Raw genomic sequence first — 14,183 nt, 5'->3', positions numbered from 1 at the left:
GACTGTCTTATATAAGGAGATGAATAATTTGATTGTTGTTATTGAGGTTGAAAAAAAAAATGGAAAAGATTTTGAGGTAAGATTTTTAGTGTGAACTAATGAATGATTGCAGAAATCGAGACTTTAGACTGTGAATAAGATTTACTCCTAGAAGAAGGAGATGGAATTTCAATATGATAAAAGTAAATATTAGAGAGTAGGCTCTGATGAAGGATTGAAAGGAATATTTTAAATCCGAGTCACTCAATTTGAAGATTGGACGATAATTTATAGGCTTTAATTTCGAGGACGAAATTTCATTAAGGAGGGAAGATTGTAGCACCCCAGAATTTTCAAAGTTCTTTAAATAGATTATTTTGATGATGATGTTATTTTAATATTCATTTTAGCCATTGATTTTAATTCTTGGGAAATTTATGGTGTTACAGAGAGTGGTAATTAGAGAATGCTAATTGGTGAAATAATAGGATAGTAAATGGTAGGAAGAATTGTATTGGTAGGTAGAATAGTTAATGGTAGGTATAATAGTATTGGTATAGTAAAAGGAGGGTATAATTGTAAATGAAATGTAGAATAGTCAATGGTAGGTATAATAGTGTGGGTAGGTGAAATAGTAAAATGAGGGTAAAATGGTAAATGTAAGATAGAATAGTATTTGGTTTTTTTCCTATAAATAGAGCTCTTCCCCTTCACAAATTTCACCACTCCTCTCCCTTCTCTTCCACATATTCTTCCTTCTTCCGCTTTCTACTCGGTCTTTCTTCTTTCTGAGAGTGTTTACACAGAGCAGAGAGAGAAAAGGCGAGACAAAGCGCTGCAAGAAAGAAAGAACACGAGAGAGAACAGACTTGAGAAATTAGTTTCAAAAGATATAGAAGTGGAGTTAGTCAGATTGGAGCAACTAGATCCTTCATACCACTTTTAGCTTCAGTCTAGAAGTAAGTAAATTCACTACCCCTTCTAAAATTTCTTCATGTCATGCGATTTATACATTCTTGTATCAAACTGTAAATAATTATTTTATTTACCTACCATGGGGATATGTTGCATGCATGAAAGATTTCTAAAAAACTTATTTAGAAAGCTTCTATTTCTTTAAACGCTTTCTAAGTACAACACGTTTATATTTGAAAAAGTTTTCATTTTTAGATAAGAAAGTTGAGAAATAATGATGATTATAAGAAAGAAGAATGATGATAAACCCTCCTACATGTTGCCCTAAAATGCATCAAAAGAACTACAAAGAAAAGTACAAGAAATGAGTTAAATGTTTATGAAATTAGGGCACATGTATGGAGGAGAGTATTTTTGGCCCCAAGATAAGTAAGGATGAGAGAAGTTCGGTATTGATATTCGGATGGAGGTGAAACCACTGAAGGAGACTATACAAGAAAGTCGTATTCCATCAACATGACTGTTGAGTGTACCAAGAAAAAGTTAATTGGCGGTCGGGCATGGCTGAGGCCACAGTTCAGTGCCATGGTCACAAGGAGCCGCAACCCTCGTACACAGGGGTAACAGTGTACATGGACCCTAATATGAGAAAATGACAATATAATTTCAATGATGATATACTATGATGATTTACAATGATGATTTATAATGATGCATTATGATGATAATTTATAACGATGATTTATGACAATGATTTATTACTAGATATAATAGTATGTATATGCTACGGGAGATGCAACCGTACATACATATATTTTTATGGCTGGATGTATATATATTTGTGAAAACATTTTTTTAAAACTGAGGACAAGAAGTAAAACTATTTATGGTTGTAGACTTTACTTGCTGGGCCCCTTTGGGCTCATTCAATTTTATTTCTTGTTTTCAGGTAAAAAGGACGTTGGAATAAGAGGCCGGAATGGGGGCGGGAATAATTATTAACTTTCAAAGTCCTTTCATATCAGTTATTGTAATAATATGATATTCCGCAACTAAAGTTTAATGTTTTCTAATTTTGCTTGTAATAAAATCTCTTGAAGAATGTTTTATACATTTATCGTATCCTTTAAAGTCAAGTACTCTGATAGACCTTATAGATCTTTGCAAAAACTTTTGTTGTAAAAGAAGAAAAGTGGCAAACTCAGCCTTAACGGGATGGAGATGTTGCATGGCAAGTAGAGATGTGGTTGTGTTTGAATGAGAGTTTGAAATGAGAGGATAAGGTGAAATGGGAAAATGGGAACCACGGATGAGGAAGCATATTTTTGAATTGGATTTATTTGAATTGGATGAGAAGAAGTCGTAGGATTTGGTGAGATAGGAGGAGAGTTGAATGGGAAAATCTGTTCCTCAAAGACTACATCTCTAGATATATAAAGACGACCAGATTCAATATGAAGACAACGATAGCCTTTGTGATGAAGACTATATCCTAAGAACAAACACGAAATTGATTGAGGTTGGAGCTTATGGGAATTATACGGACCTAGATTAGGCCAACACTCGCACCAAAAAAAAAATAATGAATAATCTGGAGATTTTTTAAAGAGAGTTTCATATGGAAGAGAAATTCTTTAAGATAGACGTTGAGAGACGATTGATGAGATAGACAGCAGTTTGAAATGCGTCATCGTAGTGTTTGAGTGGAACACGGGCATGTGAAAGTAATGCTAAACCAGTTTCTACCATGTAACAATGTTTCCTTTCGACTGCACCATTTTGTTGGTGGGTTTGAGGACAAGATAAACGATGAGATATGCTAAGGTTTTGCAGAATTTTTGTGAGAGAGCAATACTCTCCCCCCCAATCAGATTGAATGATTTTGATTTTTGAGTTGAAATAGCGTTCAACATTTTTTTGAAATTGAATAAAAATTGCATAGACATCACTTTTGTTTGTCATGGGAAATAGCCATGTATAACGACTATAAGCATCTAAGAAGGAAACATAGTATTTATTGCCAGTTGAAGAGTACATTGGAGAAGGTCCCCATACATCCGTATAAATCAGTTCTAAGGGATGGTTCACTCTTGTGGAGGATAAAGAAAATGAAAGTTGCTTGCTCTTAGACATGTGGCAAGCAGCACACGACAATTGTGCTTTATTTTTAAAATTTGGAAGACCAAACTTAGAAATAACTCTAGGACATAAACTAAGTGTTGGGTGCCCGAGACGGAGTGCCAAGTGACTAAGGAGGTTCTCTCACCAACAAGAGCTGCAGCATTGGACGACATTGAAGGAGAACGACGGACGGATTGATGAGGTGAAGGTGGTGGACGGGGACGTACGGATGGAGGAAGTTTATATAGCCCCTTTTCATTCAGGCCGCGGAGGAGGATTCTCCCAGACCCCTGTTACTTCACAAGAAAATACCAAGGATGAAATTCAATGTAAGAATTAGTATCAAGAGTAAATTTATGAACACAGAGGAGATTTTTGGTTATAGATGGCACATGAAGAACATTATGTAAAAGGAAAGAGGTGGAGGATGAGGATAGATGGGTGTCCCCAATGTGTTTGATGGGTACTCCATTACCATTGCCCATTCGAATGTGATCAGTTCCAGGGTACGGTTCAGCCGCTATTTTGAGATTTGCCAGATACGAGGTGAGATGATGAGTGGGTCCGGAATCTGGGTACCAAGCCCGATCTGTAGGACTCTGTGGGGCAGCAAAGAACGCCTGGTAGGTGGGTGTGGAATCACGGCCAAAAGCTTCATCGAAGCGGTGGTAGCAGTCTATAGCATCATGCCCAAGTTGTTGCAAAGTTGACACACTGGTCTGTGAGAGGGAGCAAAATGGGACGTGTTCCTTCCACGCCCCTTGCCTCGAAAGTTGCGGCCATGAGTTGAGGAAGAGAAATTGTTTCGGCTAGAAAAATTGAAGGAGCTGTGACGTCCACCTCTTGGACCACGACCAGCACCACGTCTTACTGCAAAGTTAACGTCGGCTTGGGAAATATCAACAGATGGTTGATTATGTTCCAAGCGTTGTTCATGAGCAAGAAGATGCCCATATAGCTCCTCAATGGAGAGAGGATCTGCTCGAGTGTATACTGCAGTGACAAAAGAGTCATACTCACTACCGAGACCTCTGAGGAGGAAGGATTGCCTTTCAAAATCACTTAAGGGCTGATCAACAATCACTAGGGTGTCCACTAGATTTTTGAATTTGTGGAAATAATCCACAATGGAAGAGCTGCCTTTATTTAAGGTAGCTAGTTGAAAATGAGATTGCATGGCTCTGGCTTGCGACTGCGAAGCCAACATACTCTCGAGTGTGGTCCAAACTTCTCGGGAGGTCTGACAATTAACCACATGAGTGATAAGAGATTCCTCTATGGAGGAAATAAGCGCTCCAAGGATTAGATTATCGTGAGAATTCCAATAGCTGTAGTCTGGATCGTTAGCAACAGTGACGACGCCAGTTGCAGAAGTCGTGGATATTTGCTTTGGTGGAGCAGGTTTAGAGCCATCTACAAATCCGTAGACCTCAACGCCCTTCAATTGAGGGACAACTTGGGTTTTCCAAGACGATAATTATCATGTCTGAGCTTGTGATGGAAGCAATTTTGAAGGCTATGGAGGGTGGGTGTTGCGTCAGATGAAGAGGACGAAGCGGGAGCCATTTGAGAGATGTTAGTCACAATTAGCTCTGATACCATGTAATGATTTGAATATTCCGCCTTACTCAATTGAGCATTGGACGTTTGTATTTATAAAATATAATCTGTTGTACATTTGAGAACTACATTTGAAATATACAATTTATCTAAGAAGATAAGAATCTACAATTGAATAGACGAGAAACCTAATCTACTGTAACAACCTTATCCATGATAATGAGACTTATCTAAGATAACAAGTTTATCTAAGTTTAAACTTTGAGTTGATTATCAATCTTCTTGTGATTATCCTTTACAGGATTATGTCATGGCGTTGGGGATTCAGCAATATTGGAGAAACAAGGATTTTAAAGACCATGTGTTCAGGTTGGCTCTTGGGCTACACTGTATCGATCACACTTGGCCTAATAGGAATGCTTGATTAGCAGATTTTAGTTTACGTCTTTGTTTGGTTTGTCTTTGGTTGTTAGTCTTTAATTAGTTTTCAGATTTGTATAAAATAACAACTAGCATTAATAGATATTCATTCACAACTATCAGCTGATAGGCTTATGGCTCACAGCTTCTTAATAAGGAGATTGACACCATTTTCAGGCTCTATAACCGTCCTCATTGCCGGGGAGTGCCTGTATTTTGGTGACAAAGAGAATGAGAAGTTGGAGACAATTAGAGCTAAAAGAATTTTGAGCTCGGCCATGGCAAAGTTTTGCCCCAAACACGTACGCTGCCCAACTCCAAAAGGCATGTAGACATGAGGGAGCTTGCATGCACCACTGGCTCCATTGGCAAACCTCTCGGGGTTAAACTCCTTGGCATCAGGTCCCCAAATATCAAGGTCTTGGTGCAAGGTTACCAACAAGATCCAGACATTGACACCTTTAGGCACATGAATATCTCCGAATTTCATGTCTTCCAAAGCCTCCCTGCTCACCACAGGCACCGGAGGGTAAAGTCGCAATGATTCATGGATTACCATTGTCAACTGTCATGGTTAAAAGAAGCTACGTAAGTCATTGACAAAATGAATACGATGCTTTTGAGTAGATTATTATACAGCTGTCATACAAATTAGAACTTGTCACTTACAGTTTTCATCTTGCGAATCATGTCAGCATCAGGCATTTGACCTCCGCAAACTTCTACCACCTCGGCACGAACTCTTGCTTGCCATTCTTGATTTGAGGCCAACAACATCAATGTCCACGTTGCAGAGACAGCAGTAGTCTCGTACCCAGCTAAGTATATGTTCTTGGAATTGTCTACAATGAACCGATCTGTCTCATCTGGGGAAAATCCACTGTTGCTGGCAGCTTCAAGAATCATATGTAACAAATCATTCCCTGATGCTGCTTCCTTTCCTTCCTCCACTGCCTTGAGAATCAAATCTCGGACCTCTTTTTCTAGCCTCCATGTTTCTCTGTTACTCTTTGTTGGAACATACCTGATTGATTGCAACACAAGCAACCACATTTTGTCAAAAAACTTTTTTATGTGATGGAGGCATGTTTAGACATGTTTTCTTGAAGATCAAACCTCATTCCAGGAAAGCCATTGGAAAAGAACTTCTTAGACATGTTTTCTTGAAGTTCTCTAAGCTTTAAAAATATCTCTTTCCCTTTGGAATAGTTGCTCCCAAAACAGGCTCTTGAAATTACATCTCCGGAAAATCTTCTCATATATTCATCAATGTGAAAATCTTCAACTCCGCCCTCACTTTCTGTCCTCCATGAGCTCACCACTTTCATCGAGGACTCCACCATTAAGTCCATCATGCCCTAATGGTTAGATTCATTTTATTTAACAATAAGTTACTTCACCCGTGAACTTATTGAAGAACGCTAGTTACTTTAGACCCCAAGATGCTAAACAATGAATATATCTCAATTTTAAGAACAATAAAGATTAATAAATATATCAACTTTCAATTTAAAAATGACACATATGAATATCAAAATCAAGCAAAGTATTAAAACAATCAGTAGAAAGATTTTGGTGATGAAATTGAAGCCTTTTAAAAACTCTTTAAAAGTAAATTAACTATTTTGGGGCAGCCAAAACTAGAAAATCCATCAACTATATATACAAGAATGAAGAGATTACAAATTGCTGACTCATACAAAACCTTTATAGTTAACACACCTTTGTACTAGACAAGTGACACATTTACCCTAGTCCCTAAGAGAAGACTTTTTGTTTGTATTCTCTTAACTTCTCTATTTCCAGAGACCTTTTGTATTGTAAATTTATGGCGTAACTTCACTTTAGACCCATAAATTACCATGCAATTTGACAAACCCCCCACAAACTTCAAAACCTCTTAGTTTGAATTCTTGAACTTTCAATTGCAGTCAATTTACTCCATCCATCAATTTTTAATTTTTAATTTGGAATTTTAAAATATTCAAGGGTATAAACGTCATTATCTCACTTTTAACATTTAAAATATGACGGAAGGATTCAAATTGACTATAATTGAAAGTTCAGGGGTTCAAATTGAGAGGTTTTGAAGTTTGGGAAGCTTGTCAAATCGTGTGATAATTCAAGACTCTAAAATGAAATTATTCCTAAATTTATCAAGTAATAAGAGCAAAATGTAGGTTTTAGACTTTATTCTATAGATGTTGGTCATAGACCGAACTAGGTAAAATTTCTTGTATTTATTTTATATCCCTTCCGCTTTTCTATTTTATTTTAGGGTTAATAACTTTTTTGGTACCTGGGTTTTAAGGTTTTTCCTTTTTCTCCCCTAGGTTTTAAAACGTTACTAATCTAATACCTCACCTATGGCTTTAGAGAGAGAGAACAGATCGGATCAGAATTTTGGTTTGTATTTAGTTTATAGAAATTTTTCTAGATCTGAATATTACTGTAAGCCTTTGATTTTCTCGACGGCAACTTCGGATCCGATCCGAAACCAAAAATGTACTGGATCAAAATTCCGTTTCAAACTTGAATTTGAACCCGTTTTCTTTTATCCCGACCAGGTTTCAGCTGAAAGCTGACATTGTTTCGGTTTTCTTTGATTTTGCATTGAATGCGGTTTTGATTCTGCATAGAAGCCGTGGTAGACACTGAAGGTGATGGAGCTGATGGCGAGTAGAGAGAAGGCGCAGATGAAGAGGGAGTAGAGGAGAGAAAGGAGTTCGTTGTTGGAGAAGATGGGTTCTTGTTGATGATGATGATGGTGGTGGGTATGGAAATCAAAAGGGTGGACACGAAGGTTTTTGGGGAAAGGATCGGTGAGGAGGTGGAGGAGGGTTGGGTTGACAATGAGGGAGAAGGAGAAAGGAGGCAGGAGAGCGATTTTTTTTTTTTTTTTTGGTTTTATTTTTTTATATTATTTATATTATTTTGTATTATTAGAACACATGACGTATTGTGGGAGTGACACGTAGAATTCCGTTAGTTGGAACTGATGAAAAATAATGAAAGTATTGATTTTGTCTTTTCCCATAGGTGATGTACTAGATTAGTAACGTTTTAAAACCTAGGAGGAAAAAAGGAAAATCCTTAAAACCCAAGTACGAAAAAAGTTATTAACCCTTTATTTTATTTTATTTTTTTTCATTTCCGGTGATGCCACCCGTTGAAACCCCTCACCAAACAACCTACCGAACAGACTTCTCGGTTTCTCCAACGGTGCATCGATCCCCGTTCGGACGTTTCAGCGGAGATTATTGCTAAAAGAATAAATGCAATAGTTCATATTTGTTAAGAAAAATATAGTCGTGTAAGTTTGATTTGAAGTATCTATATACCTTAACCTTGTTCATGTATAGTTGGGGAGCAAGGATCTTCCTCTGGTGAGCCCATGTGGCTCCATTTGAAGTCAGGATCCCTTGACCAAGCAGAGGACCACGCTCTTTGGATTGATACGAAGGCTTTCCAAAGTCCAAGGAAGTGCATATGCTTATTTCCTTCACCACCTCAGGATCGTTCATGTGCAGTATTTGTTTGTTGCCAAGTGAGAACATAAATAATGAACCTGTCAAAATTATAATAGCAAAACTAGTTAAAATAAACAACCATTCAGATTCTTCAATTGATGTGATTACCATATGATTTTCTCCATTCGTCAAAGAATGGAAAGAGGGCGGAAGAGCAATCGTGGGTTATTGCTTGCTCTTCTTTTTGTTGATCCTTCGAAGCTGAAGATTTCATCTTCTTCATGTCACCAATATTTCCAAGGAAAAAAGAGGGTGGAGGGCCTCTGATCCCCTGTTTTCTCAGTATTGATCGAAGCCTTCTTGGCTTCAATATTTGGGCATCACACATCTGCAATAAAGTGCTAACCAAGCAAAGCAAGGCGATTGTGATGATGATCTTAACAAGAAGCAGCAGCAGCTCCATGGCTTTTACTTTCTCTGTGTTTGTTCCAAAAGTGGCTATGGATTTCTAAGTCCCTCCATCTATCAGGCCTACTCTTTTACGTTTTCTCTGTAATGTATGCAAGTGTTGTACGTTATAATATATGTGGCTGTGATTTCTGATTTTTTGTATTGTTTTTGTTTTTTTTTTTTTTGTTTTTTTTGTTTTTTTTTACTTTCACACTGGTGTGATGTAAAAGCACTACTCTTGCACTTAGACTACGTCTAATGGGTCCGATTGATGTAGAGTATGTATGGGAAAAGAAGCAAAGAGTGACTTGTTGAAGATATTAACAAGGACATTTTGATGCCTAATTCAGTAAAGTTTTTTTCTGTTTAAGTGAGGCGGCTGAAAGTAACCGGTTCTGTTAAGTTACTTAACAAAAATTAATTTTAATAAGTAAACTGTTATTTTAGCCTACTATGAGAATTTATAAATTACTTTTTATATCACAGGAAATGATTTACAATTTATGCCAACTATAGGGACTTATAAATTATTTGTTATATTACAGAAAGTAATTTGTAATTTAGGTCAACTACAAGGACCAATTTTATATTTATCCCTAAAATGTAATGCAAAAGATATTTTACTGATATGACTATCGAAAATTTAGATACAATCCATTCCCCCAAAATTACCCACACTAGAGTGTGCATATATATAAAGCTCAATGGTAATTTTAATAATTACATCATTCTTAGCAGGAAACAAGTACGCCACCTAAAATTACTCGCATATATTTGCTAATGCTTTTTAAAGCTACTTTTACTTTTTACCAAAAAAAGGTAAAAATATAACATACAACCTAACACATTAAACATTTCAAAAAACACTAAAAACTAATTTCATGTTTATGTTACCTAAAAAAAAAAATCCAAAATCTTTAAAACAATCTATCAAAGAGCCCGGCCACCAGTGTTTCTTACAAAAAAATATAATAATAAAAAGGGGTAATTATCTTTTTTCCCTATCAATTACAACACATTATCATTTTGTCCTCATGAGCTGACAACTTTACTGTCCGACCTTATCAAACTACTATTTTGTGTCCAAAACTTTCCTTCCGTCAATCAAAGGCATTAACTCATATGGTCAACCCGTCACATGCATCCAACATGCTATCTTAAAACTTTCTATCTCACTTTTACCTACAGTAAGACTATCCGTTCATATAATAAAATAAATGTTTAGCTAAAAGAATCAATCAGTTGATAGTAATTCTCTGAAGCACCATCTCTTTTTGTGGACCCTTGTATAGATTAAACAACACCTTCAGTTGATATGGAGAGTAGGTCATTTGTCATTTCGTTGGAATTTCTTAGAAGGTTTTTTTATTTTAATTTTTAATTTATTTATTTGTTTACTTTTGTGACAGTGGGAATGATTGGACCCTATACAACGAAAACCATTCATTTAGGGAGAAAAATCAACGGCGGGCCATCCAACCCACCGGCAATGATGGTGAAAGACATTGCCATCAGCAGGGACGGAACTAAGATTTGAGGTATGTGAGACGAATTTTTCTTTTTATTATTTGGTGAGGAGATGGACAGACTTATATAAATAAAAAGGCAAATAAATATTCATAATTTCTTTATATGTATGTTTGTATAAAATAAAAGCATAGAAATATTGCATCTAATCTCATGGCATCACAAATATACAATAATATAAATAACTAACAAAATAGCATAAAAAAAATAATAATAATTAAACACGATTTATAGGGTCCAAGAAAAAAATTATCTTTGAGCGTGAACTATTTTTCCTAACAATCTCTATAAGCCCCAAATAACAAGAAGAGAAATGCTAAGAGTCAAGTCAAACAATGGTGCAATCATAAATAATTAAATCATCTAATTTGTTATGTCAAAACAAATATTGTAAACATAAATGACGTCAAAATAACTATTCAAGAAACTGATTATTGGTTAGAAGTTACTCAAAGAACCCAAACCATTTAACTTTTTCTTTCACATATTCAATCAAAGTCCTAAATCCAATTGAGTTTTTAATTAGAAGCAAACTAGAATATAGAGGGAAACTAAATGAATTGGGTATTTTTGGTTTTTTATATTAAAGGAGGAGGCAAAGTTTTAAAAAAAAAATTAAAAGGGAACACAAATTTTTTTTTTTTTTTTTTTTTTTTGGGGAGCAAAACTATAAAAAATAATTAAAATGGACACATATATTATTTTGGGAGAGCAAAACTAAGAAAAAAAAGTTAAAAAGGGATATAAATATCATTTTGAGGGGACAAAATATCATTTTGAAATGACAAATTTATAAAATGGGTAGATTTTTAATGCAATTTAAGAAAATTTGGAAAGATTTTGGGGGACATTTGTCCCCCCAACACAAGTTGCAGGTCCGCCCATGGGGCCCATCGGTGCCCATAAAATATCATTCAAATCTAGAACCAATATATCTGCAGGTCTGCCCCTGGGGCCCATCGGTGCCTATAAAATATCCTGCAAACCTAGAACCAATATAAAAAGCCAAAGATCTTAACTGGATTAAAAAATAAATTAATTTAGTTTCTTAAATCGATATGTATTTAAAAAATATATATATATATATATATATAAAAAAACATTAATCATACCGACATAGCTCAACACTATATTGTCTATTGACTCTATTCAAGTCCTTAGCCTATTTTTAGTAGGGTTTGTGCATTTTCAAAAGAATCTATAGTATAAAACTGGTGTCGTGATGTGTACAACTTGCGGCCATTATTAAATAACCTGACCGAATCCGACCAATGGTGGCTCACGTTGCCAACAATGTCATGCAATCTTGACTATCATTTGTACATGGTTGCATCGGTAATGTTGTCTAATTTATACAAGGGTCCACAAAAAAATACGGCAACACCTACAATGTCATGTCGTAGTTTAAACATGACATTGTGGGTGTTACCTAAAAGTGATAGATATGACATGAGTCACATGACATTGCGCTGGTCTAAATGACTCAAATAACACCAAAAATAATTAAACAATGATCAAACGTACACGAATACTCCTACTATGACACTAACCTATGGAGAAAAACAATACAACAACAAAACATTCAACATCACAACATCACACTCGCCTAGTGGGGCTTAGTAACTTCAAAATAGGGTTGGCAATTTTAATACAACCCGACACGAACACGACACGAAATTAGCGAGTTTAAATTTACTTTACATGGATTTGGGTTGTGAACGAATCGACCTATTTATGATCCGTTTATTTTGTGTCTGACAAGTCGTGTCACAGGTCACCCGTGGGTGACCCGCCAGACACAATTATAATTAAAAAAAAAAAATGAATTTTGATTTTTAACTCATTCACTTGTCCATATCTTATTTCCCATTATTGCACCTAGAAAGTAGAAACTCTAAGTGGCTTTGATTCATGCAATTTCACACTTTCGCATCACTATCCCTTTTCTTTTTCTTATTTTTTTCTACTCTCTTTTCTTCCTCTACTGACAGGTGACAACCTCACCCACCCCATCCCCTTCATTTCTTTTTTCCTTTCTTTTTCTCCATTTTCTTCTTGCTCCCTCCTTCTCTGATCTCTGTTTCTCCCTCTCACAGACTTACTCAGTCAAGAGGACGCATCCTTCTTCTTGCTCCCAAAAATGGGTTTTTGCCATACCTTCTAGAGAGATGGACCAAACACAGACGGAGACGAGAGAGAGCAAAATAGTTTCAAGAAAAAAAACGTGTCGGGTGACCCGTGAAAATTACAGTGTCGTGTCGTGTCTAATAGGGCCGACTTGTTAACTAAACGGGTCGTGTTTGGGTGTACCTTAAACGGGTCGCGAGTCACCACGGGTCGTAGACGGGTTGACCCGTAGACTCATTTTGCCAGCCCTACTTGTAAGAATTCAATATATAATTAAATGCAAATTGACAATAAAATTAGCAGCAGAATGAATAATTATATAAATACCTCTAGCCATACTTTGCTCAAGCCAATTGAAGAAGAGCTTCACATAGACAAATCTGGAAAACAAAAAATATTGAGAGGTTTTTCTGACCTATGCCTACCAGTGAGTGCCAATTGATGGAATACACGGGCCTTATTTATAGGTAGGTCAGAGACCCTCAATAAGAGCTGTTACCTTAATTATTCATCCCATCAAGGAATAAAAATTAAATAAATACAGCTAATTGATTCTATAAAATAAAATCTGTAATGAAATGAAATACTTATTCCACATGAATTAAATCAGCAATTTAATTCAGAATATTTGATTGAAAATCAAATACTTGTTCCACAAGAATTAATCAGCAATTTAATTCAGAATATTTGATTTCACACAATAAGCTTTAATTGGAATAAATTACTGAACACCGTAATTACATAAAATAATATATGTGACATAAGGGACATACTTTAAATGGAATTTCTTACATTCTCCCACTTGGCCCTTATGACATATAAATTCTTTATGGTGTTCAGTTTTATGATATGGCCAATACTTTATTTATTCCAACCATTCATGGAATCCTCCCACTCACTCAAAGAATACTACACACGAATCATGGCGGTAAAGCTTTTATATGATAAGCCGTCCCTTCCATGTATCACAATGTGCAGTATCTCCCTAAATGAGTACTTTATGGATAATGTACTTTATGAATGAACTTCCTATAAGTCATTCGGGTCCAACTTTAATTTTATCCCCACGGATAAGAATAATATATGTGTGCACAAAAATCTTTATAACATAACCTTTATGTCTATAGACCAATTAAAGAGAAACTAAGCACAAATAAATTAATGAATCTCATATATTCCATATGACTTTATACTTTCTTTACCGGTAAACCTTTAGTCATAGGATTCGCAATCATTAATTCAATACTTAAATGTTCAATAGACACTTATTGTCACTTAATGTTCTCTTTCATAATGATACTTTATGTCGATATACATACTTCTGTTTCTACTCAGTTTATTCTTAGAAAAGATAACTGTAGTAGAATTAACTTAAAAGATCTTTATGGTTCTAACTATAAAATCGACAATCTTGAGACCTTTAACAAAAATGTCTCAACCATAATGCTTGTGTAATTGATTCACAGCATATAATGACTTTTGCTTTCATGGTAGATGTAGCAACTGTAGTCTGCTTACCGCATCTTCAGTACATATATATTGAAGTTGATTCTCTACTATCTACATATTTAGCAAAAATCAAACATGAATAAACACCACCAAATGGTAAGTGTA

General features: G+C 35.6%; 1 protein-coding gene across 1 annotated transcript; it reads right to left on the bottom strand.

Moving 5' to 3' along the window:
* Positions 1-5,085: 5,085 nt before the first annotated feature.
* On the bottom strand, positions 5,086-9,002 carry LOC132184833 (cytochrome P450 714C2-like). Its single transcript, XM_059598645.2, has 5 exons — positions 8,634-9,002; positions 8,337-8,563; positions 6,112-6,353; positions 5,665-6,019; positions 5,086-5,560 (listed from the first exon to the last, which is right to left on the bottom strand). The coding sequence occupies exons 1-5, from the start codon at positions 8,926-8,928 to the stop codon at positions 5,135-5,137; spliced, it is 1,545 nt and encodes a 514-aa protein (XP_059454628.2). The 5' UTR covers positions 8,929-9,002; the 3' UTR covers positions 5,086-5,134.
* Between the last annotated feature and the right edge of the window lie 5,181 nt (positions 9,003-14,183).

Source organism: Corylus avellana, chromosome 2 (assembly GCF_965113065.1).
Source record: "Corylus avellana chromosome 2, dhCorAvel1.hap1.2, whole genome shotgun sequence".
Lineage (NCBI taxonomy): Eukaryota > Viridiplantae > Streptophyta > Magnoliopsida > Fagales > Betulaceae > Corylus > Corylus avellana.
Note: the sequence above shows the minus strand (reverse complement) of the source record. Positions and strands in the feature narration are given on the sequence as shown.